At 43.4% G+C, this 24,515-nt stretch overlaps 1 protein-coding gene across 1 annotated transcript in view; it reads left to right on the top strand.

The window, feature by feature from the left end:
• Window positions 1-1,782: 1,782 nt before the first annotated feature.
• The window catches only part of LOC311108153 (solute carrier family 35 member F1-like), a gene marked incomplete at both ends in the record, with an annotated part of 80,826 nt that continues 58,093 nt past the window's right edge, over window positions 1,783-24,515 (top strand). The window contains 2 exons of the mRNA XM_084150779.1: window positions 1,783-2,636; window positions 11,329-11,504. Coding sequence (XP_084006905.1) covers window positions 1,783-2,636; window positions 11,329-11,504 — 1,030 coding nt within the window. The remainder of the gene's footprint in view (window positions 2,637-11,328; window positions 11,505-24,515) is intronic.

Genomic DNA, 24,515 nt, shown 5'->3' with positions numbered 1-24,515 from the left:
GTAACAGGAGGTTTCAGTACAATTTTATAAATGCTGACAGATAATTTGTTTGTTCGACATTGTGATGAGTGTGATAGAAGGAGTCATGCGCAGGAGGGTAATCACCGAATGCAGAGTTTATTCCGTCGTACATAAATAGCGCTGGATAGCGACAAACGAAACAGGCACAGGGGAAAATCTACCCTAGCAATACAAGGTAACGGTTGCTCCAACAATAACAGGCACAGGGGAAATATCTACCCCGGGAAATAACAAGGTACGAGTAGCTCCACCGAGCTACACTACTCTCACGAATAAACAATCACCCACAAGGACAAGGGGGGCAGAGGGAACACTTATACACAGACTAATGAGGGGATAAGAACCAGGTGTGTGTGATTGACAAGACAAGACAAATGGAATTATGAATAATGGAGCGGCAGTGGCTAGTAAGCCAGTGACGACGAATGCCGAAGCCTGCCCGAGCATGGAGGGGAGGCAGCCTCGGCGGAAGTCGTGACAGACATGGTGGGATCTTTTGTGTCTAAATGGCACACATACACAATCCATATGTCAATTGTCTGAAGGCTTGAAAATCCTTCTTTAACCTGCCTCCTCCCCTTCATCTACACTGATTGAAGTGGATTTATCAAGTGACATCAATAAGGGATCATAGCTTTCACCTGGATTCACCTGGTCAGTCTATGTTATGGAAAGAGCAGGTGTTCTTAATGTTTTGTATACTCAGTGTATATTAAACACAGGAAAATGATGTTGTTGACTGCACTGGACCTTTAAAGTAAAGAATTGGACTCTTATCAAAGACATCATACACAGTCCATTCTTGAACCACACATTATTCTCACCATGCATTGAAGGTTTGAATTAAATCTATTGAGTAAGTGGTATTTAAGTCAAGCAGACATGAAACACAAAACCATGATGCCTAGAAAGTTTTTTTTTGAAAGGTTAGCATTGTAATTGGAAGAAACACATGGGTTTATCAATGTAATAATTTACATAAAAATTCTATTAAAATGTAATTGTTCTGTCTGACTTTTCCAATGGCCTGTTCTGCACCAGTCTGCCCAGATTAATGCCAGAGAGAGAGACGGTTAGAAAGAGAGGGTGAGAGAGGTAGAGGGGGACAGTGAGTCACCAGTGTAGTAGTGATGGGGGGGGGGGGGGGGGGTCAATACAGTTACATATGGGGATATTTTCACTATGTATTGTTTTGACAATATTGCAATATTATTTTTGCGCTAGTTGGCTGTACCTGCACCAAAACCCCAGTATCTTTCCTTCATAGCTTGTTCTCGATCTACAGTACGTTTTAAATAAGGAGGCAATTTGTTTTCAGCTCTCTCCTGTCCCTCTGCAGCAGACATAAGGTGAGCAATATGTTTGGACCATGGAATCGCAATAAAATCACAGTATTGAATATATATAGAATTGTGAGAATCGCAATACATATCGTATCGGCACCTAAGTATCGTGATAATATCATATCTTAAGGTTCCTGGCAATTCCCAGCCCTGCAGTATATGGAGTTGGACTAGGGACTCAGGGAGTCTCGTCACCACAGGGTTCCCAGACAGCAGTGCAGACAGGCCAGGCCAGGGTCACACCACCAACAGTGTGTGTTTAGCACAGTCATGATCTCCTTAGATAATCACCTCCCGCTGCACTTGCTGTACTTTGTGTGTGAATATGCTTGTGCGTGTGTGTACGGGGCAAGGGGGTTAGTTGTCAGGGTGTAGACCAGGCCTCTCCCCAGGGGTCTTAGTTTCTGCTACTGGCCAGATGGTGCCCTGGGCCGCCTGGTGCCCTCCACTGCCACCCCTACCCCAGCCCCATCTGCTCTGCTCTGCTCCCCAGCCCCACCCCTACCCCAGCTCCATCTGCTCTGCTCCGCTCCCCAGCCCCACCCCTACCCCAGCCCCAGCCCCATCTGCTCCGCTCTGCTCCGCTCCCCAGCCCCACCCCTACCCCAGCCCCATCTGCTCTGCTCCGCTCCGCTCCGCTCCGCACCCCAGCCCCACCCCTACTCCAGCCCCATATGCTCTGCTCCGCTCCCCAGCCCCAGCCCCACCCCTACCCCAGCCCCAGCCCCATCTGCTCTGCTCCGCTCCGCTCCCCAGCCCCACCCCTACCCCAGCCCCATCTGCTCCGCTCCCCAGCCCCACCCCTATCCCAGCCCCATCTGCTCTGCTCCGCTCCCCACCCCTACCCCAGCCCCAGCCCTACCCCAGCCCCATCTGCTCTGCTCTGCTCCCCCACCTCTACCCCTACCCCAGCCCCATCTGCTCTGCTCCGCTCCCCAGCCCCACCTCTACCCCACCCCAGCCCCATCTGCTCTGCTCCACTCCCCAGCCCCACCCCTACCCCAGCCCCATCTGTTCTGCTCCGCTCCCCAGCCCCACCCCTACCCCAGCCCCATCCGCTCTGCTCCGCTCAGCTCCCCAGCCCCACCCCCAGCCCCATCTGCTCTGCTCCGCTCCCCAGCCCCACCCCTACCCCAGCCCCATCTGCTCTGCTCCCCAGCCCCACCTCTACCCCAGCCCCATCTGCTCTGCTCCGCTCCCCAGCCCCACCCCTACCCCAGTCCCATCTGCTCTGCTCCGCTCCCCAGCCCCACCCCTACCCCAGCCCCATCTGCTCTGCTCTGCTCTGCTCCCCAGCCCCACCCCTACCCCAGCCCCATCTGCTCTGCTCTGCTCCGTGACCTAGTTTGGATTAAACAATCGTTCACGTCCCTAGTTTTAGACGTGCCTACGGTGACACCCATGGTGTAGCCACTGTGGTGGATGTGAGGTACCCCACTCCGAGAAGGCCTTCCAGAATACCAGAGCTGGAGCAGGGGGGCTCAGTTGTGGAGGTGTACCGCACTTCCTCCTGTCATCCCCAGGAGGATGGCTCTCTCTCGCTCAGTCATTTCATTGCTCCTCTCTACCTTTCCTGTAGTATCTCTTTCCCAATCTCTCTCTCCCTGTCTCCTGCTGTGGAGGTGGAGGTGTCTCTCAGTATTCTGCAGAGCAAGGCAGAGTGTCTATTGAGAAGGAGCCACTCTGCCCGTCTCAAACAGGAGGGAATTAAATTGTATATTTACTCCTGGAAGAAGATGGAACCTTTGTAGGTCATCCCACCGATTCCGATCGAAAAATATGCAAATAATTTGGGGTAAAATGGTGTTTGATTGGGCTTTGAGAATGGAGTGGGAGAGAGGCAGGGTGGCACACACACATGATGGTGAGAGGCCTGGAGGAGAGGGAGTAAGGGAGGGAGGGAAGGTGAGAGGAAAATCAATGGTTGTGTAAACACAGCACCCTTCTCTGTGTCAGCCCCCTAAAAGTACCAAAAAGCCCCATTAAAACCACGTAGAATGTATGTGTTGCCACCCTAGGGTCATGCACTTCTGATGAACTTTTATTTTGAAAAAACGTAAAATACCGTCATACTGTCAAAAACAAGAAAAATATTGTGATATGATATTTTGGCCATATCACCCAGCCCTAGCTGGGGGGGCTTCTCTGGGGCTGGAGCTGAACAGTAATGAGCCTTTTTTACTTCTAGATATGATTCAGGTAAAATTAAAGGCCAGGGTGAATCACTTGAATGCACATTGATTTACCCATGATTTAATCTCTGAGTTTGAACTGTAATTGGTATTTTCAAAAGAGAGGCAACCAAATTTACCTTTTTTGGTGTTGATGTTGAAGTTGTAGCTATTTTCTAAATTACATGCACCCTCTCGCAATAACCTCTCACAGTGGTAAAATATCTCAGTGGTAAAATATCTCAGTGGTAAAATATCTCAACGCAATAATTTTCAAATGCCCCTGACCTCCTTCCTTTGTAGTCTTATACCGTTCCATCAAATCCACCTTAAAGCATTATTTCATATGCTCTCTGGCTCATCTTTGAAACCAGACAGGGTCATTCTTTCAGGAGAAATGTAATTTATTTCCCTTTGTTAAATCCATCAAAAATTGTCTTATAAATGCCTCAAAAATTCTCTCTCTCTCTCTCTCTCTCTCTCTCTCTCTCTCTCTCTCTCTCTCTCTCTCTCTCTCTCTCTCTCTCTCTCTCTCTCTCTCTCTCTCTCTCTCATTCAACCTGATTTGTCTCTGTGTGATCATAGTTACTAAACAGAAGGCAAGAGGGGATTGACTACAATGTGTTTTTGTTGTTGTCCAAGGACTTGCAATGCTCAAGGATGATTTTGATTCTGTAGGGACTATATTTGTAGAGAGGAAATCAAAGGAAAACATGGGTCTCCTAGAGAATATGTAGAGCGGGAGATGGACTTGGTAGATTGATGCCTCTTCTATAAGGGAGAACTCTGAGAGATTCAACCCTAATTCATTTAGGTCTCGACTAAGGTAATACTACTTGGAGGAGTAAGTCATTGGACAAAAATTAAAATATATCCATATTCAATCCTGAATATAATTGCCTTAGAGGAAAGTAAATTGGTTTCTATCTAAATGCAAATGTCTGCATCTCTGTGTATTTGGTGCAATGAAACCATGCATAAATGTGCACCTTTGGAATATGCCGTTTTCTGGCCATATCATAGCTAGGCTTTGATATAGAGATGAATTATGTTTGACTTCTGCCAGTAACTGTGTGTGTACATGTATTATGGTGTACCATCATATGCTATAGTATGAACTGTTCTATTTGCTCTTTAAAATGAATACTGTGTACGTTTAGGTCCCTTAAACTCAACTCTGGACCTCGAAGCCAGTTCCACTGCGTTTTTTTCATTTTTCCCCTCTAATCAGGGACTGATTTAGACCTGGGACACCAGGTGTGTGCAATTAATTATTAGGTAGAACAGAAAACTAGCAGGCTCCGGACCTCGTAGAGTAAGAGTTGAATACCCCTGGTTTAGGTGTTCAGAGTGTAACTCTCAGGCCCCGTGTAGTCCTACCTGTGTATTTGCAGATTTAAGCAAACATTACTTGAAATCCCATCATCAGCAGCTGCTAATGGCCTAGCAGTACAGTATGATTAGCACAGCAGTGTATGTACACTAAAGCCCTTTGACGCTCAACTGGAAAATGCAAGCTAACGAACATTACATTGCCCTCCCAGACTCATCAATATCTATGCTTCTCCTAGTGTTATGAATCTGGCTCCACACAGAAATGCTCACAGCCCACAGCTGTAATTAAAGGTGTCTGGGAGAAAATTGGAAAATAAACTCTCCACAATAGGCTTCTGTAGCTGCAGAGAGGGAGGGAGAGAGAGAGGCTTGGAGCAGTTGGATATCTCTGCTCCATCAGATAATGTCGTTATCTCAGAATTATCCACCAACGCAGCCTTGGCGGAACCCGTGAAGAGTTTACATTACACATCAATTGATAGTAAACCAAATGAGGGAGTGGTGAGACTGCTTTGCATTTCAACACAAAGCGTTGAGCATTAAGTATTTGATGTTTAGGGTTTTTGGTCAATATATGCATTAATTCTTAGGCCAATAGAACATATTTAACATACATGTTGTGTGATTAGCAGAGCAAGTCAAAGATATCAACACCACCTGTAGTGTGTCTCATAAGCAGTACCTCTGAATATTTGATAAGATGAAACACTCAGGTCAGGTCACTGTTGTGGCTTGTCCATAGCGTTTCAGTTTGTTAATATCATAACTTGTCTGTGCCACTGAAAGCGTTGCATGCTAATTCCCTTCAGCTGAAATGATTAGTCCAGGCTCCAGGGGTAGCAGTGGATCTAATTGGTTTCCCTGAGCTGACCGTGCATCTGTCTGGTTTACCTCTTCATGTTTATATCATATTATTGTGTACCTTATTTCATAAGCTGGCCTTTGAACTTTTCCTCTATAAAGGACGCACACACTTCCTATTATTTCCCACGCATTCCTAATGAGATTTTAAATGAACTGAGTCAAGGGAACGAATATTAATGTATATCGACTGGCTCGAGTGTATGCCTGTTTGTTGGTCCTTTACTACAGCTCTGTACTGGATATGTAGATATTGTGTTGGAGCTGCTTTGCATTTGCGCACGTCTCTTCCAGTGTGTGTGTGTGCCCATGCGTGTTCTCCCCTGTCCCTGTGTGTAGGTGTAGAGGGCGCAGCGACAGGGCTGATTTGTGCACTGTGGTCTCTCTGGGGGGGAGAGGGTTGTGTGTGTGTGTGTTAAGACTTGATTGACAGCTCTTTCTTCCCCTCTTTCATCTCCAGCCAGAACTGACATATCCCAATACTGTATTTCACAACATACACAATCAAAGACATGGACTCCACAGCAGGGTTTTAGTTAGGAAAATGTGGCGCCGGTTGTTCGACCGGCAGCATTTTTATTTACTGGACATTTGAGAAATTTAACGGACCCATAGGCATTGGGTGCATAAACTGATTAGGGCGTCCACCCACGGTGCTCAGAATGACAGAAATCACATTTTGATTATGGTAATTCATATTAACAGAACATGAAAGTCGAGGATGCAACGATGTGCAGTCCTTCTTACTGAATTCTGATGCTGACTTTGAAGATGTTAGAATAACTGTCCACGTTTAGGCTACTTTTCCTCAGCCAACAAGACAAGTAATGAACAGAAAAATCACTAGCCTATGTCAATCTACTATCTCCCAGAGTAGAAAAGTTTACCTCTTCTATTGGTCAGCTTGTTGAGAAAGAAATAGCTTATTCCAAACAGACTCTGGGACGATAGATCCCAAATTCATACAGCCTAGGTTACATAAAAAAAGTTAAAAAGCAATGAGTCTGATGCAACAGATCAGAATGTTTAGCTTAAAAATGTTGATAAACTATTATTTTGTCACATTATTAGCACAGAAATGGGCACAAGGCAGTAGGCTACGTGCAAATGTTAATTCCATAATGCAATTAGTGGGAAAACACCGTTGTCAAAAGCGCCATGCACATGTGAGCAGTTTCATGTGACAGAGATGAAAATATCCATTAGAAATGTAGTAAGAGGGGAGATCTAATATTCAACAACTAGCATGGGTTGCTAATATGACTAGGATTGTGCGTTTGGCTACTGGACAATGAAAGAAAGTTGATATAAAATAATTGCCTCCATGGATATGGTCTGATTTTGGCTTGGCTACTTTGAAGCAAGGTAAGGCATGTCTCATAATATGTAGTTAAACGTTCAGGTTTCAAACAATTAAGTATTTGTTTTCTAAATGCAAACTGCCTTCAGCTTATTGCAAAGTGGTGTGTGATGCGCTGATGAAGCCTGCCTTCGGTTGCCTATGCATTTGCTGTTTGAGACAACCTGTTCTCAGAGCATTTCGTATGATTTTGTATGTAAAGTCGAACACTCCATTTAGTATGATATGTATTAATTTGTGGATGTCCATCATCCATTTCGTATGATATGTTACGAATTTGCAAAATGTACAATATGTTACGAATTTGCTAAACGTATGAAATGTTACGAATTCTAATTTTTTGTGGCTAATGTTAGCTGGAGGCCAGCGTTAGCTAGGCTAGGGGTTAGGATTAAGGTTAGGAGTTAAGTTAAAGGGTTATGGTTAGGGGAAGGGTTAGCTAACATGCTAAGTCGTTGCAAAGTAGCTAAAGCGTTGAGCTTTAGTTGAAAAGGTGCTAATTAGCTAAAATGCTAAAGTTGTCCGTGATGAGATTCGAACACGCAACCTTTGGGTTACTAGAAGTTTGCGTTATACGCCCACCCTTCCAACCCGTGGGTTGCTAGACGTTTGCGTTATACGCCCACACCTCCACCCCGACCAACCACCCTCCTTTCGTTTTTTGACTTAAGTAACCTTCTGTCTTATGTAACCATACCAAACGTAACATATCATACTAATTTGAGTATCCTGGATTTACATTTACTATGTTTTGTCTTTGAGACCATGTGGTTTGAGATGCTGTAGCAGCAGCTCTTGGCTCTGACAGATTTTCCACTCAAAGGCTCTGTATCTGTATGCTATACACGTGATAAATAAGATACAAAACGAATATACTGTACACGTGCCAATTTAATTTTAAAAAAAGTTCACTATATGCATTAATTCTTAGGCCTAGAGAACATATTTAAAATACAGTACCAGTCAAAAGTTTAGAAACACCTACTAATTCCAGAGTTTTTCTTTATTTTTACTATTTTCTACATTGCAGAATAATAGTGAAGACATCAAAACTATGAAATAACACATATGGAATCATGTAGTAACCAAAAAAGTGTTAAACAAATCAAAATATATTTTATATTTGAGATTCTTCAAAGTAGCCACCCTTTGCCTTGATGACAGCTTTGCACACTCTTGGCATTCTCTCAACCAGCTTCATGAGGTAGTCACCTGGAATGCATTTCAGTTAACAGGTGTGCCTTGTTAAAAGTTAATTTGTGGAATTTCTTTCCTTCTTAATGCATTTGAGCCAATCAGTTGTGTTGTGACAAGGTAGGGTTGGTATACAGAAGATAGCCCTATTTGGTAAAAGACGAAGTCCATATTATGGCAAGAACAGCTCAAATAAGCAAAGAGAAACGACAGTCCATCATTATTTTAAGACATGAAGGTCAGTCAATACGGAACGTTTCTTCAAGTGCAGTCGCAAAAAACATCAAGCGCTATGATGAAACTGGCTCTCATGAGGACCGCCACAGGAAAGGAAGACCCAGAGTTACCTCTGCTGCAGAGGATAAGTTCATTAGAGTTACCAGCCTCAGAAATTGCAGCCCAAATAAATGCTTCACAGAGTTCAAGTAACAGACACATCTCAACATCAACTGTTCAGAGGAGACTGCTTGAATCAGGCCTTCATGGTTGAATTGCTGCAAAGAAACCACTACTAAAGGACACCAATAATAAGAAGAGACTTGCTTGGGCCAAGAAACACGAGCAAGGGACCTCAGACTGGTGGAAATCTGTCCTTTGGTCTGATGAGTCCACATTTTAGATTTTTGGTTCCAACCGCTATGTCTTTGTGAGAATCAGAGTAGGTGAACGGATGATCTCCGCATGTGTGGCTCCCACTGTCAAGCATGGAGGAGTATGTGTGATGGTGTGAGGGTGCTTTGCTGATGACACTGTCTGTGATTTATTTAAAATTCAAAGCACACTTAACCAGCATGGCTACCACAGCATTCTGCAGCAATACGCCATCCCATCTGGTTTGGGCTTAGTGGGACTATCATTTGTTTTTCAACAGGACAATGACCCAATACACCTCCAGGCTGTGTAAGGGCCATTTGACCAAGAAGGAGAGTGATGGAGTGCTGCATCAGATGACCTGGCCTCCACAATCACCCAACCTCAACCCAATTGAGATGGTTTGGGATGAGTTGGACCACAGAGTGAAGGAAAAGCAGTCAACAAATGCTCAGCATATGTGGGAACTCCTTCAAGACTGTTGGAAAAGCATTCCAGGTGAAGCTGGTTGAGAGAATGCTTTTTGAAACCCCACCTCTTTAAGGAATACCTGGGATAGGCTAAAGTATTCCTTCTAACCCCCCCCCCCCCCAAATTGTAAAGTGGTTATCCCACTGGCTATAGGGTGAACGCACCAATTTGTGAGTCGCTCTGGCTAAGAGCGTCTGCTAAATGACGTTAATGTGCCCTTGAGCAAGGCACTTAACCCTAATTGCTCCTGTAAGTCGCTCTGGTTAAGAGCGTCTGCTAAATGACTAAAATGTAAAATGTAATGTAAATGTAGAATGCCAAGAGTGTGCAAAGCTGTCATCAAGGCAAGGCATTCCATATGTGTTATTTCATAGTTTAGATGTCTTCACTATTATTCTACATTCTACAAAATAGTAAAAATAAAGAAAAACCCTTGAATGAGTAGGTGTGTCCAGACTTTTGACTGGTACTATACATGTTATGTGATTAGCATAGCAAGTATAGTCAATGATATCAACACCACCTGTAGTGTGTCTCATAAGCAGTACCTCTGAATATTTACTAAGATGAAATACTCAGGTCAGGTCACTGTTGTGGCTTGTCCTTTGGGTCTCAGTTTTTTTATATCATAACTTCTCTGTGCCACTGAAAGCGTTGCATGCTAATTCCCTCCAGCTGAAATGATCAGTCCAGGCTCCAGGGGTAGCAGTGGATCTAATTGGTTTCCCTGAGCTGACCGTGCATCTGTCTGGTTTACCTCTTCATGTTTATATCATATTATTGTGTACCTCATTTCTATAAGGACGCACACACTTCCTATTATTTCCCAGTCATTCCTAATGAGATTTTAAATGAATTGAGAGTGAACGGAACAAATATTAATGTATATCGACTGTATATCGTGTATGCCTGTTTATTGGTCCTTTACTACAGCTCTGTACTGGATATGGAGATATTGTGTTGGAGCTGTTTTGCATTTGCGCATGGCTCTTCCAGTGTGCGTGTTCTCCCCGGTCCATGTGCCTGTGTGTAGGTAATATAATAAGATGCCATTTAGCAGACGCTTTTATCCAAAGCACTTATAGTCATGTGCGCATACATTTTTACGTATGCGAGGTCCCGGGGATCGAACCCACTACCCTGGCATTACAAGCGCCATGCTCTACCAATTGAGCTACAGAGGGAGTAGCGAAGGGGCTAATTTGTGCACTGCGGTCTCTCTAGGGGGGAGAGGTGTGTGTGTGTGTGTGTGTGTGTGTGTGTGTGTTTAGACTTGATTGACAGCTCTTTCTTAATCTCTTTCATCTCCAGCCAGGACAGACAGGTCCCACCACTGTATTTTACCACATACACAATCAAAGACACAGGCTTGGGCTAAAAAAAGGGAATAGGGTGTTATAGCCAATAGGAGAGCACCATATGGAAATAAAGGAGGATGTCATTGGCCAAAAGTAGTACACTTTATGGAGAATGGGATGTCAAACTCAGTGTCCCAAACCACCTGTTGAAGAAAAAGAGGAAGCCAGGCTAAGTGTCACAATGGCTGATGGAGGGTGTTTGTAAACCCTGTCCTAATATAAATCAGACTGGAAGACCTGGATGTGCCTCACACTGCTGGAGAGGCTATGTTGTAATGAATTCAGAAGGTGACAACTCTGTGGGAAACAGTGGGATGGAGAGATGGATCTGTGGTTGATTGGGACACCTGTTGATCTGCTGTTGTAGCTAGGGCCATGAGTTTTTACCAGACCATGTGACCTGACCATGGAAGCCTAAATACACAGGCATAAGGAAGAATACACACGTTCAAATATTTGAAATGAAAGACCAGAACCTTCTGTTCTCTGGCCATGCATTTACAGTATGTGAATGTACTGGATTACACTAGCTGTGTTCCAATGCCCTTTCCAGTCAGAGGTTTAGTAGCTGTGCTGTAATACCAGTGTGTAGTAACACTGTCTTACCTGCCTCTCCTCTCCAGGGAACTTCTAGTAACTCTGGCTCTGGGCCAGGTCCTGTCTCTGCTCGTCTGTGGCATCGGGCTGACCAGCAAGTACCTGGCTCATGAATACCACGCCAACACGCCCGTGTTCCAGAGCTTTCTCAACTACATCCTGCTGTTCCTGGTCTACACCACCACGCTCGCCGTCAGGCAAGGTACGACACTGGTCACGCATGCACTCATGCAGGCACACACACACATGTTCGCACGCAACTGGACACAACAGGTGTCAGTTGCTCAGGTCATACCTGAGTGCAAATAGAGACTATAACAGGATTTAGTATTTTTTATATTTTATTATGATTCTTCTTGGGGTCCAAACAGGAAACAAAACACAAATAATAATATACATAACACTACATAATACAATACATAATTCAATGCAAAATACAATACAAAATATATAAAAATGCCTGTCTCTTCATAGTACCCAGTAAGGTGTTCTTTTATCTGTTTTTTGAAACTGGTTTTATTGCTAGCTTGAGTTACCTGGGGTGGCAGAGAGTTTCATGTAGTCATGGCTCTATTTAATACTGTGCGTTTCCAAGCCTCTGTTCTGGACCTGGGGACTGTGAAGAGACCTCTGGCTATATGTTTTGTGTGGTACCGATGAGTGTCCGAACTTGAACAGACAGTTTGGTACCTTTAACCCATCAACACCTCGCACAAAGACCAATAGTGATGCAGTCAATCTCTCCTCAACTTTGAGCCAGGAGAGATTGACATGCATACCACTGACATTCGCCCTCCGTGTACATCTAAATGCAATACATGCTGCTCTGTTCTGGACAAACTGCAATTTTTGTCCTTCTTTGCCATACATAACCACACAACTGGGCAGTAGTCCAGGTGTGACAAAACTAGGGCCTGTAGGACCTGTCTGGTTGATTTACAGTGCCTTCTGAAAGTATTCACACTCCTTGACTTTTTCCACATTTTGTTGTGTTACAGCCTCAATTTAAAATGGATTAAATGTAGTTTTTTTTGTCACTAGCCTACACACAATGCCCAATAATGTTAAAGTGGAATTATGTTTTTGTCTTGAGTCAAAAAGTATTCAACCCCTTTGTTATGGCAAGCCTAAATAAGTTCAGGAGTAAGTATTTGCTTAACAAGTCACATAATACGTTGCATGGACTCACTCTGTGTGCAATAATAGTGTTTAGCATGATTTTGGAATGACTACCTCATCTCTGTACCTCACACATACAATTAACTGAAAGGTCCCTCAGTCGAGCATTGAATTTCAAACAGAGATTCAATCACAAAGACCAGGGAGGTTTTCCAATGCCTCGCAAAGAAGGACACCTATTGGTAGATGGGTTAAAAAAAAGCAGACATTGAATATCCCTTTGAGCATGGTGAAGTTATTAATTACACTTTGGATGGTGTATCAATACACCCAGTCACTACAAAGATACAGGCGTCCTTCCTGACTGAGGAAGGAAACTTCTCAGGGATTTCACCATGAGGCCAATGGTTTAATGGCTGTGATAGGAGAAAACTGAGAATAGATCAACAACATTATAGTTAGTTACTCCACAATACTAACCTAAATGAGAGTGAATAGAAGGAAGCCTGTGCAGAAAAAAAATATTCCAAAACATGCATCCTGTTTGCAATAAAACACTAATGTAAAACAGCAAAAAATGTGGCAAAGAAATGAACTTTATGTCCTGAATACAAAGCGTTATGTTTGGGGCAAATCCAACACAACACATCACTGAGTATCACTCTTCATATTGTCATGCATGGTGGTGGCTGCATCATGTTATGGGTGTGCTTGTCATCGGCAAGGACTAGGGAGTTTTTTTGGATACAAATAAATGAAATAGAGCTAAGCACAGGCAAACTCCTAGAGGAAAACCTGGTTCAGTCTGCTTTCCAACAGACACTGGGAGATAAATTCAAATTTCAGCAGGACAATAACCTAAAACACAAGGCCAAATATACATTGAAGTTGCTTACCAATACAACATTGAATGTTCCTGAGTGGCCTAGTTACAGTTTTCACTTAAATCGGCTATGGCAAAACTTGAAAATGGCTGTCTAGCAATGATCAACAACCAATTTGACAGAGCTTGAATATGTTTTATTAGAATAATGTGCAAATATTGTACAGTGTGCTAAGCTCTTAGAGACTTACCCAGAAAGACTCATAGCTGTAATCGCTTCCAAAGGTGATTCTGACATGTATTGACTCAGGGGTGTGAACACTCATGTAAATTAGATAATTCTGTATTTAATTTTCAATAAATGTGCAAAAATTTCTAAAATAATGTTTACACTTTATCATTATGGGGTATTGTGTGTAGATTGGAGATTTTCAATTCAGTCTTTAACACAACAAAATGTGGAATAAGTCAAGGGGTATGAATACTTTCTAAAGGCACTGTAGATGTCAAGAAAGCAGAGCAGCGCTTTATCATGGACAGACCACTTCCCATTTTAGCAACCATTGAGTCTATATGTTTTGACCATGACAGCTTGCTATCTAGAGTTAGTTTGATTCCTACTAGGTGGATATTATATTGTAGCAGTGTAATAGTACACGTATTCGTACTGAAACGTACCGGACACGAATTTGGCGGGCGGGTGGTTTTATTTGCCCCCCCCCCCTCCTCCAAGTTTTCTGCACCAAAAAATGTAAGACTATAAAAACACCAGGTCGGGTCAGGTAACGTTTTTTTTCTTCTGGTTATCTTGATCTCTGGCTCCCTCTTGAGTAATTTGTATCTTATTTAATCAAACAGAGCGCTTAAAGCATCAGACAAGGACAATGCATATAGTTGATTTTATTAAAACACATGTTTTAATGTCTACAGTGGCTTGTGAAAGTATTCACCCCCTTGGCATTTTTCCTATTTTGTTGCCTTACAACCTGGAATTAAAATGGATTTTTGGGGGGTTTGTATCATTTGATTTACACAACATGCCTACTACTTTGAAGATGCAAAATATTTTTTATTGTGAAACAAACAAGAAATAAGACAGAAAAACAGAAAACTTGAGCTTGCCTAACTTTGAATAGCCACCTTTTGCAGCAATTACAGCTGCAAGTCTCTTGGGGTATGTCTCTATAAGCTTGGCACATCTAGCCACTGGGATTTTTGCCCATTCTTCAAGGCAAAACTGCTCGAGCTCCTTCAAGTTGGATGGGTTCCGCTGGTGTCCAGCAATCTTTAAGTCATACCACAGATTCTCAATTGGATTGAGGTCTGGGCTTTGACTAGGCCATTCCAAGACATTTAAATGTTTCCCCTTAAACCACTCAAGTGTTGCTTTAGCAGTATGCTTATGGTCATTGTCCTGCTGGAAGGTGAACCTCCGTCCCAGTCTCAAATCTCTGGAAGACTGAAACAGGTTTCCCTCAAGAATTTCCCTGTATTTAGCGCCATCCATCATTCCTTCAATTCTGACCAGTTTCCCAGTCCCTGCCGATGAAACACATCCCCACTGCATGATGCTGCCACCACCATGCTTCACTGTGGGGATGGTGTTCTCGGGGTGATGAGAGGTGCATTTTCCTTGATGGCTAAAAAGCTCAATTTTAGTCTCTTTAAGCAATGGCTTTTTTCTGGCCACTCTTCCGTAAAGCCCAGCTCTTTGGAGTGTACGTCTTAAAGTGGTCCAATGGACAGATACTCCAATATCTGCTGTGGAGCTTTGCAGCTCCTTCAGGGTTATCTGTGGTCTCTTTGTTGCCTCTCTGATTAATGCCCTCATTGCCTGGTCCATGAGTTTTGGTGGGCGTCCCTCTCTTGAACGGTTTGTTGTGGTGCCATATTCTTTCAATTTTTGAATAATGGATTTAATGGTGCTCCGTGGGATGTTCAAAGTTTCGGATATATTTTTATAACCCAACCCTGATCTGTACTTCTCCACAACTTTGTCCCTGACCTGTTTGGGAGCTCCTTGGTCTTCATGGTGCCGCTTGCTTGGTGGTGCCCCTTGCTTAGTGGTGTTGCAGACTCTGGGGCCTTTCATAACAGGTGTATATATACACTGAGATCATGTGACGGATCATGTGACACTTAGATCGCACACAGGTTGACTTTATTTAACTAATTATGTGACTTCTGAAGGTAATTGGTTGCACCAGATCTTATTTAGGGGCTTCATAGCAAAGGGGGTGAATACATATGCACGCACCACTTTTCACTGTTTTAAAGTCACCATTGGCCTCATGGTGAAATCCCTGAGCGGTTTTCTTCCTTTCTGGCAACTGACTAAGGAAGGACGCCTGTATCTTTGTAGTGACTGGGTGTATTGATACTCTATCCAAAGTGTAATTAATAACTTCACCATGCTCAAAGGGGTATTCAATGTCAGCTTATTATTTTTTTACCCAGCTACCAATAGGTGCCATTCTTTGTGTAGTTGTCGTCATTATCCACAGTTTTCTGTTGATGATTCTGACTGATTCAGAGCAACATGGATGTTAAGGTAGAAGGGTGTGGAGCATGAGAATCTGCCGCAAGATAATAAAATGTATGCCAAAAAAAAAGGAAACAAATAAATGTATGCCAGGTCTTACCTCAGCCCACACATAATCTTTTCACACACCTTCCCTTCTAGGCGCCCTTGCTTGGATTTGCACCTCACAAATCCTCAAATAGAACAAACGTGTAAGTGTCTCAGAGAGAGAAAAATGTAGGAATGTATAACTTTATAATAATAGAGCTGAATAGCAGTAGCATCACATAGATATTCTTAATTGATGCTCTACATGTAACAAAGCCTTCTCTCTATGTTAGCTTCAATCACTCCTATTCTGTTCAGGCAGGTCTGTATAAGACAGCCAGGTTATCATAACATCACTGAAGGCTAATTATTCTGGGCTCTGCTAGCTTGGCCCTTTGAATGATCTTCTCTGTCTCTGGTGAGTTGGTCTTGACAAGAAGCAGATAGCATAGCCATGCACTGGAATCATGCAGGTGTCATAAAAAATGTATAGGTATGTAACGGTAGCTGTTGTTCAACCAACCATCACGTTGCTACCAAATTAATAGACAGGGGCTCTTTGTGTGACGTATGCAGTTGTCAGTAGTTATAATATATGTAATTATAAATATACAAACATATTATTTCAGAGCAAGCTGTTCTCTGTTAGAAAGCGTGGCTACTTTTTCAAGAGGCTCCTGGCCAAATTGGTCCCGTTCTTTGTTGTGTAAGGCCATAGACAGAGTCTGGCTGTAATAGGGAGCAGCGGTAAGCATGACCATGCACAGAATGAATAGTGATGGTTAAGTGCCTTACTGGAAGGGAGACTACAACAGGAGCAGCTGCCTACTCCGGCTCTGCAGCCAACAGCCTAACAGTTCTGTTGTCATTTGTAGCTAAAGTTGTTACAGTAACGGATCAAACTATGATTAAATTAATATACAGTTATACAGCAATAACCCTCTCATAACCAACAATCTTTTTTGATCAAACCACCAGTTTATTCTGAGCTGCGCTGAAAAACAAAATATTGACAACAAACGTATAGCCTAACCAACAGTGCTTAAACTGCAACCACGTATTTGCCTTGACCTCATAGTGCTTGTACACCCCACCATCCCACTGGTTTGTTTGGGATTAACAGAATTCACTATCCACTAGTCCACGGGTTCCTCCTAACCTTTGGCTCTGACCACCACCTATGGTAAGGGTAAGGGTAAGCAGCAGCAGCACCTCTACTCAATTATTCCTGACTTGTGAAATGAATTGGTGCTCAGCTCCTCTCCCCTGGCAGCTAGGTAGTTTTTCCTTCTCCTTCACCCCTACTCCCAATAAGACTTCCTGACTTCTAGACCCTGGCCTAGCGGAATCGGGGTCAGCAGGAGGGCCGAGCTGGCACTCCCCCAAAGCTTCTCTCGCTCTTCCTCTCTCTTTCTTCGCCTCTCTCTCTCCCTCTCTCTCTCAACCCCCCACTCTCTCTCCTCCCCCCACTCTCTCTCCTCCCCCTCTATCGCTCTCAAGTGTATCACTTATCACAGGAAGTGAGGCGAGGTGATTATTCATATTAATACGCTGAGCTGGTTATTAATTACATTGGGTTAATGCTGATGGTTGATAGCAAGTCTTTTCTCAGGCTGCACCATCAGTGGTGGCTGCCTCTCCCTATTAAAGTGCATTCATATTACAGCAATTACCCAGCACTGAACCCCACTGATTGGGAGGGATATTAAATACACACAGACAGAGCTAGCTCTAATGTGCCAAAGAATGCGTTTAGCATTTTATTAACTTGAGTAACTGATGACAATCTAGAGCAGAAGTTTTTTAAATGTCATCCAATGTCAAATTGATTTTACAATGAGATATTTTATTGTTATAGAGATGTGTTTTGTGCTCACTGTAGATGAAACCAGAACAGGTCTTGGCGAGAACAGTAAGTAACAGAATTATCTAATATCTGAAGGACTGAAACCATCCCTCCACTAACTCCATGGGTGCTAATGTGACGTACACAGAGACCTTTCTTGTAAAACGAAATACTAAATATATTTATTTTGCTTAAGTATCCAGGTGGCTATTATTTTGTTGGAAAGTCTGAGAGAGAATTTAAAGTTTGTATTACAGAGCACAAGAGCAACATCAGAACTGGTGACGAGAAATCCCTTGTGTCCAGACACTTAAATGCGGTGGGACATGATGTGTGCCAACCGAGGTTCCAGGGCATAGAAGTTGTACAGCCACCAAAAAGGTGTTAGATAGGTGATAAATTGCAGTTACAGAGAGAGATATTATATCCATGCCTTACAAACAGAAAGCCCTAGAGTGCTGAATGAAGAACTTGTGTTAAGTTGCTTCCTGTGAGCAACAAGGTGCCTATTTCTTTGTTTATCATTTTGTTTCTTTTGAAGCTCTTGTGGAAAATAGTAGAAAATGTCTGTAAATAATGTACGTAAATAATGTACGTAAATAATGTATGTAAATAATGATTGTGAAAAAAGAAAGAAGCAGTACTGCAATGTGATGTCATCTATAAATATGGGTGAATGCCTACTGTCCGTTTGTTTTGACCTCTGCAGCAAAAAAAAGAACTTCCGTGAGTGCGGGTTTTTCCTTTCTTCAAGTATATGCTTTTTGAACCTGGCACACGAAGACCTTTTGTCACTACAAACATTTGAGTTAAGCACGCCAATTTCTCCTTCTATGATTACACAGAGACCCAACACAGCAAATGCCACCTTGTGTCAGAATCTCCCATCTGCCACCATGGGGACCAACATGCCTGCAGGCTCTCTCTCTTCCCTAACACAATAATGGCTCCCAAGCATATGGTCCAGCAGGTTAAGCCATTGTTTTTCAGGATTCACAGATTAATAGGAATGGCTGCCAGCATTCTTCTGTACCAATCTGTCAGAGCGGAGAGAGCGGGACAGGCTTTGCCAAGTGGAGCCTGTCCAAAATAAATGACTGAACAGCCATAACGGTTAGAATCACTGAAACTCTCAAAACCGTTGCAGAGCGGAGAACCTGAGGAGTGGGTTGGGGTGGAGGAGAAATGTGCAGAAACATTATTTCTATTTTTGTTTGCCCTGTCTCGTCCATCTGTGCTGAACTGGTTGAACTGGTGCCCAGAAAAAAGCAGTCACGAAACCATAAGTATCAACCTCTTCTCTGTTAATAGTTCACAGATACAGTTGAAGTCGGAAGTTTACATACGCCTTAGCCAAATACATTTAAACTCAGTTTTTCACAATTCCTGACATGTAATCCTAGTAAAAATTCCCTGTCTTAGGTCAGTTAGGATCACCACTTTATTTTAAGAATGTGAAATGTCAGAACGATAGTAGATAGAATGATTTATTTCAGCTTTTAGTTCTTTCATCACATTAGTATTTGGTAGCATTGCCTTTAAATTGTTTAACTTGGGTCAAATGTTTTGGGTAGCCTTCCACAAGCTTCCCACAATAAGTTGGGTGAATTTTGGCCCATTCCTCCTAACTGAGTCAGGTTTGTAGGCCTCCTTGCTCGCACACGCTTTTTCAGTTCTGCCCACACATTTTCTATAGGATTGAGGTCAGTCCTTTGTGATGGCCACTCCAATACATTTAAGTAATTTAGCAGACGCTCTTATCCAGAGCGACTTACATAATTTTTTTATTTTTCATACTGGCCCCCCGTGGGAATTGAACCCACAACCCTGGCATTGCAAACGCCATGCTCTACCAACTGAGCTACATCCCTGCCGGCCATTCCCTCCCCTACCCTGGACGATTGTGCGCCGCCCCATAGGTCTCCCGGTCGCGGCCGGCTACGACAGAGCCTGGATTCGAACCAGGATCTCTAGTGGCACAGCTAGCACTGCGATGCAGTGCCTTAGACCACTGCGCTACTCGGGGACTACCTTGACTTTGTTGTCCTTAAGTCATTTTGCCACAACTTTGGAAGTATGCTTTGGGTCATTGTCCATTTGGAAGACCCATTTGCGACCAAGCTTTAACTTCCTGACTGATGTCTTGAGATGTTGCTTCAATATATCCACATAATTTTCCTTCCTCATGATGCCATCTATTTTGTGAAGTGCACCAGTCCCTCCTGCAGCAAAGCAACCCCACAGCATGATGCTGCCACCCCCGTGCTTCACGGTTGGGATGGTGTTCTTCGGCTTGCAAGCCTTCTCCTTTTTCCTCCAAACATAACGATGGTCATCATGGCCAAACAGTTCTATTTTTGTTTCATCAGACCAGAGGACGTTTCTCCAAAAAGTACGATCTTTGTCCCCATGTGCAGTTGCAAACCGTAGTCTGGCTTTTTTATGGCGGTTTTGGAGCAGTGGCTTCTTCCTTGCTAATCGGCCTTTCAGGTTGTGTCGATATAGGACTCGTTTTACTGTAGATACTTTTGTACCTGTTTCTGGTTTCTTTCTGAGGTCTTGGCTGATTTCTTTTGATTTTCCCATGATACAAAGAGGCACTGAGTTTGAAGGTAGGCCTTGAAATACATCCACAGGTACACCTCCAATTGACTCAAATGATGTCAATTAGCCTATCAGAATCTTCTAAAGCCATGACATCATTTTCTGGAATTTTCCAAGCTGTTTAAAGGCACAGTCATCTTAGTGTATGTAAACTTCTGACCCACTGAAATTGTGATACAGTGAATTATAAGTGAAATAATCTGTCTGTAAACAATTGTTGGAAAAATTACTTGTGTCATGCACAAAGTAGATGTCCTAACCGACTTGCCAAAACTATAGTAACTTTATTTTTTTTTTGTGGACTTTTATTACCTAATGAATCACCACTAAATGAAATTCGATGCATAGATTTTTCAGTGAAATAGATCTATTTGCCATGAAGGCTAAAAAGCTGGGAAAGCCTCCACTAATGGTCTATTCTATAGAAACACAGACATATAAGAAATGTCAAGGTCGTAATGGATTCACCATGTGACCCTAATATACCCCAGTGTACTGCATAAGGTGATAATACATTGTATTATCTGTGTGGTAGGCTATACTCTAACAGCTATCCAGTTGCCACATGTTCACAGACATAGAGGGACTATAATGGCATGGCTACTAGGGTAGAGATGTTAGCTGTCTTCAGAAATAGCCTTAACACAGCATTATTCACTCTGTGTGTACCGTAATAAGTGATAAATAAGACCTAAAGAAAAAAAATGACTTTGCAGGCTGAATGATGCAATGCACCTGCAAACACTTAATGCCCTTATATTACAATCTAGCAATACCCACAGCCTACCTCTTTTATTTTCATCATTATTTGAACTTTACTTCTCTATGTGATGTTCTAGCAATCAATTGGACAAATAGCCTTCATCAACATCTCCTTATCACCCCCGACTGTCCTTGACTGTCGACTCTGATTTTTGTCAGTCACTTTATCAGGCATTTTACACTTGTGCTTTTAGTTGTGTTGAATTGGTTGGACAGAATAGAAATGTGTGTGTGAATGCTCTCATTCTCTCTTCAATGTGGTGAGAGTGAGAGAGTGAGAGTGAGAGTGAGAGAGAGTGAGAGTGAGAGTGAGAGTGAGAGAGAGAGAGAGAGAGAGAGAGAGAGAGAGAGAGAGAGAGAGAGAGAGAGAGAGAGAGAATATGGGGATGAGGTAGTTGGGTGGGCTAATTACAGATGGGCTGTGTACAGGTGCAGTGATCGGTAAGCTGCTCTGACAACTGATGCTTAAAGTTAGTGAGGGAGATAAGTGTCTCCAACTTCAGAGAGCATATGAAATAGTGCTTTAAGGTGGATTTGATGGAACGGTATAAGACTACAAAGGAAGGAGGTCAGGGGCATTTGAAAATTATTGATTTGAGAGATTTTACCACTGAGATATTTTACCACTGTGAGAGGTTATTGCGCCCAGCCACAGCTATTTTCAGGTCTCTCCAGAGATGTTAGATCGGGTTCAAGTCCGGGCTCTGGCTGGGCAACTCAAGGACATTCAGAGACTTGTCCCGAAGCCACTCCTGCTTTGTCTTGGCTGTGTGCTTAGGGTTGTTGTCCTGTTGGAAGGTGAACCTTCGCCCCAGTCTGAGGTCCTGAGCGCTCTGGAGCAGGTTTTCACCAAGGATCTCTCTGTACTTTGCTCCATTAATCTTTCCCTGGATCCTCACTAGTCTCCCAGTCCCTGCCGCTGAAAAACATCCCCACAACATGATGCTGATACCACCATGCTTCACCATAGGGATGGTGCCAGGTTTCCTCCAGATGTGAGGCTTCCCATTCAGGCTAAAGAGTTCAATTTTGGTTTCATCAGACCAGAGAATCTTGTTTCTCATGGTCTGATAGTCCTTTAGGTGCCTTTTGGCAAACTCCAAGCGGGCTGTAGATATTGTTGTCCTTCTGGAAGGTTCTGCCATCTCCACAGAGGAACTCTGCAGCTCTATCAGAGTGACCATCGGGTTCTTGGTCACCTCCCTGACCAAGGCCCTTCTCCCCCGATTGTTCAGTTTGGCCGGGCGGCCAGCTCTAGTAAGAGTCTTGGTGGTTCAAAACTTCTCCATTTAAGAATGATGGCCACTGTGTTCTTGGGGTCATTCAATGCTGCAGAAATGTGTTGGTACCCTTCCCTAGATCTGTGCCTCGACACAATCCTGTCCCGGAGCTCTAAGGACAATTCCTTCAATCTCATGGCTTGGTTTTTGCTCTGACCTGCACTGTCAACTGTGGGACCTTATATAGACAGGTGTGTGCCTTTACAAATCATGTCCAATCAATTTAATTTACCACAGGTGGACTCCAATCAAGTTGTAGAAACATCTCAAGGATGATCAATGGAAACAGGATGCACCTGAGCTCAATTTCGAGTCTCATAGCAAAGGGTCTGAATACTTATGTAAATAAGCTATTTCAGTTTTTTATATTTTATACATTTACAAAAATTTCTAAAAACCTGTTTTTGCTTTGTCATTATGGGGTATTGGTGTAGATTAACGAGGATTTGTATTTATTTAATGTGGAAAAAGTCAAGGGGTCTGAATACTCTTCCGAATGCACTGTGTAAATGTGTGTTTGTGTGTGTGTGTGTGTGTGTGTGTGTTTTGGGGAGAGTTTGGTGAAGTTGTCTCGAGTCAGTACTCTTCATTATCTCCCATGGTATTTTCCTTAAGGAGCCTGGAGGTACTTGGTCAGGTCAATACCTTTGTCCTCCCACTTGGTGATTGCCTCTGAGAGCTCTTTTATTGTTTTTTAGGATGGAGGGAGGCTCTGCCCATCCCATCCTATTGACAGCAGAGGAGACTCATTGAGCTACAGGACCTTGCTGCAGGGATGGTCACAACAGAATACTTACCGCTGATGTACATAGGTTAGATTGTGCTTTTGTCCTTATTACATAATCAATCATGTAATAAGGTATGTCTATACCAGGGTTGGTGGAGGAGGTAGGGGAGGCGGGGAGCAACTAGCCTACCCTTGCCTATCTAACCACACACGTGGCTATATTGAGAGGGTTTTGAAAGCTGTGAGGCTGGAAAGAAAATAGGAGACTTGATTTAGAATTAGGCCTATGTAGAAAGCCTTACACCAATGAAATCAACGATTCCATTAAGTCTGGATGGAGTGGTATTGAATAGTGGCGGCAGGTAGCCTATAGGGGCGGCAGGTAGCCTATAGGGGCGGCAGGTAGCCTATAGGGGCGGCAGGTAGCCTATAGGGGCGGCAGGTAGCCTATAGGGGCGGCAGGTAGCCTATAGGGGCGGCAGGTAGCCTGGTGGGTAGGAGTGTTGGGCCAGTAACCGAAAGGTTTCTGGATCGAATCCCCGAGCTGACAAGGTAAAAATCAGTCGTTCTGCCCCTGAGCAAGGCAGTTAACCCACTGTTCCCCGGGCACCGAAGACGTGGATGTTGATTAAGGCTGCCTTCCACACCTCTCTGATTCAGAGGGGTTGGGTTAAATGCAGAAGACACATTTCAGTTGAATGCATTCAGTTGTACAACTGACTAGGTTTCCCTTTCCACATTTCAGACACCGAAAAGCAATTTAAATGTATCCAGGGAAATCAGAAAACATCTCCAGACCTGGTTAAAGATGCAGAGGAGATGTGATGAGTATGGGAGGCAGGATATGTAGCAGGCAGCAGCTTTTAACAAGGCCAGAATAAGAGAACATTAGCCTGTCTGGGTGGTGACAAAGTGCAAATGAAGCTAGCTAGCTAGCTAGCACAGGTCCCCGGGCGCTTCTCTGGGTACGCACAGACTGATTGGCCATGTAAAAACAATTAATAATGCTACTATAGGAATAGATCCTGCAGTGCTCTGCATTTAACTTACTTTAACTAGTCCCCTATAGCTCAGTTGGTAGAGCATGGCGTTTGCAACGCCAGGGTTGTGGGTTCGTTTCCCACGGGGGACCAGTATAAAAAATAAAATAAAATATAAAATGTATGCACTCACTAACTGTGAGTCACTCTGGATAAGAGCGTCTGCTAAATGACTAAAATGTCAATGTAAAGCACTACCAGTCCTATAATTGGATCAGGAATAACGAGACCATTGGATGGTAATCAAGGTTAATCAAGGTGCCGCTCTTTGCCCGAGGTGTGCAAATAAACTCTCATTGCTTACACAGAGATAGGCATAGCAGGGAGAGAGCCCATCACAAAGTCACACAGATCATTGGCGTCCAATCACCTGGCCTTCTGTTTGCATTGTGTCTGATGTGATGTTTGTCGTCTCTAGTCTAATAGACACAGATCAGAAGGTA

Source organism: Coregonus lavaretus, assembly GCF_964263955.1.
Source record: "Coregonus lavaretus genome assembly, chromosome: 33".
In the NCBI taxonomy this organism is placed as follows: domain Eukaryota; kingdom Metazoa; phylum Chordata; class Actinopteri; order Salmoniformes; family Salmonidae; genus Coregonus; species Coregonus lavaretus.
This window is presented reverse-complemented; position numbering and strand designations above follow the sequence as displayed.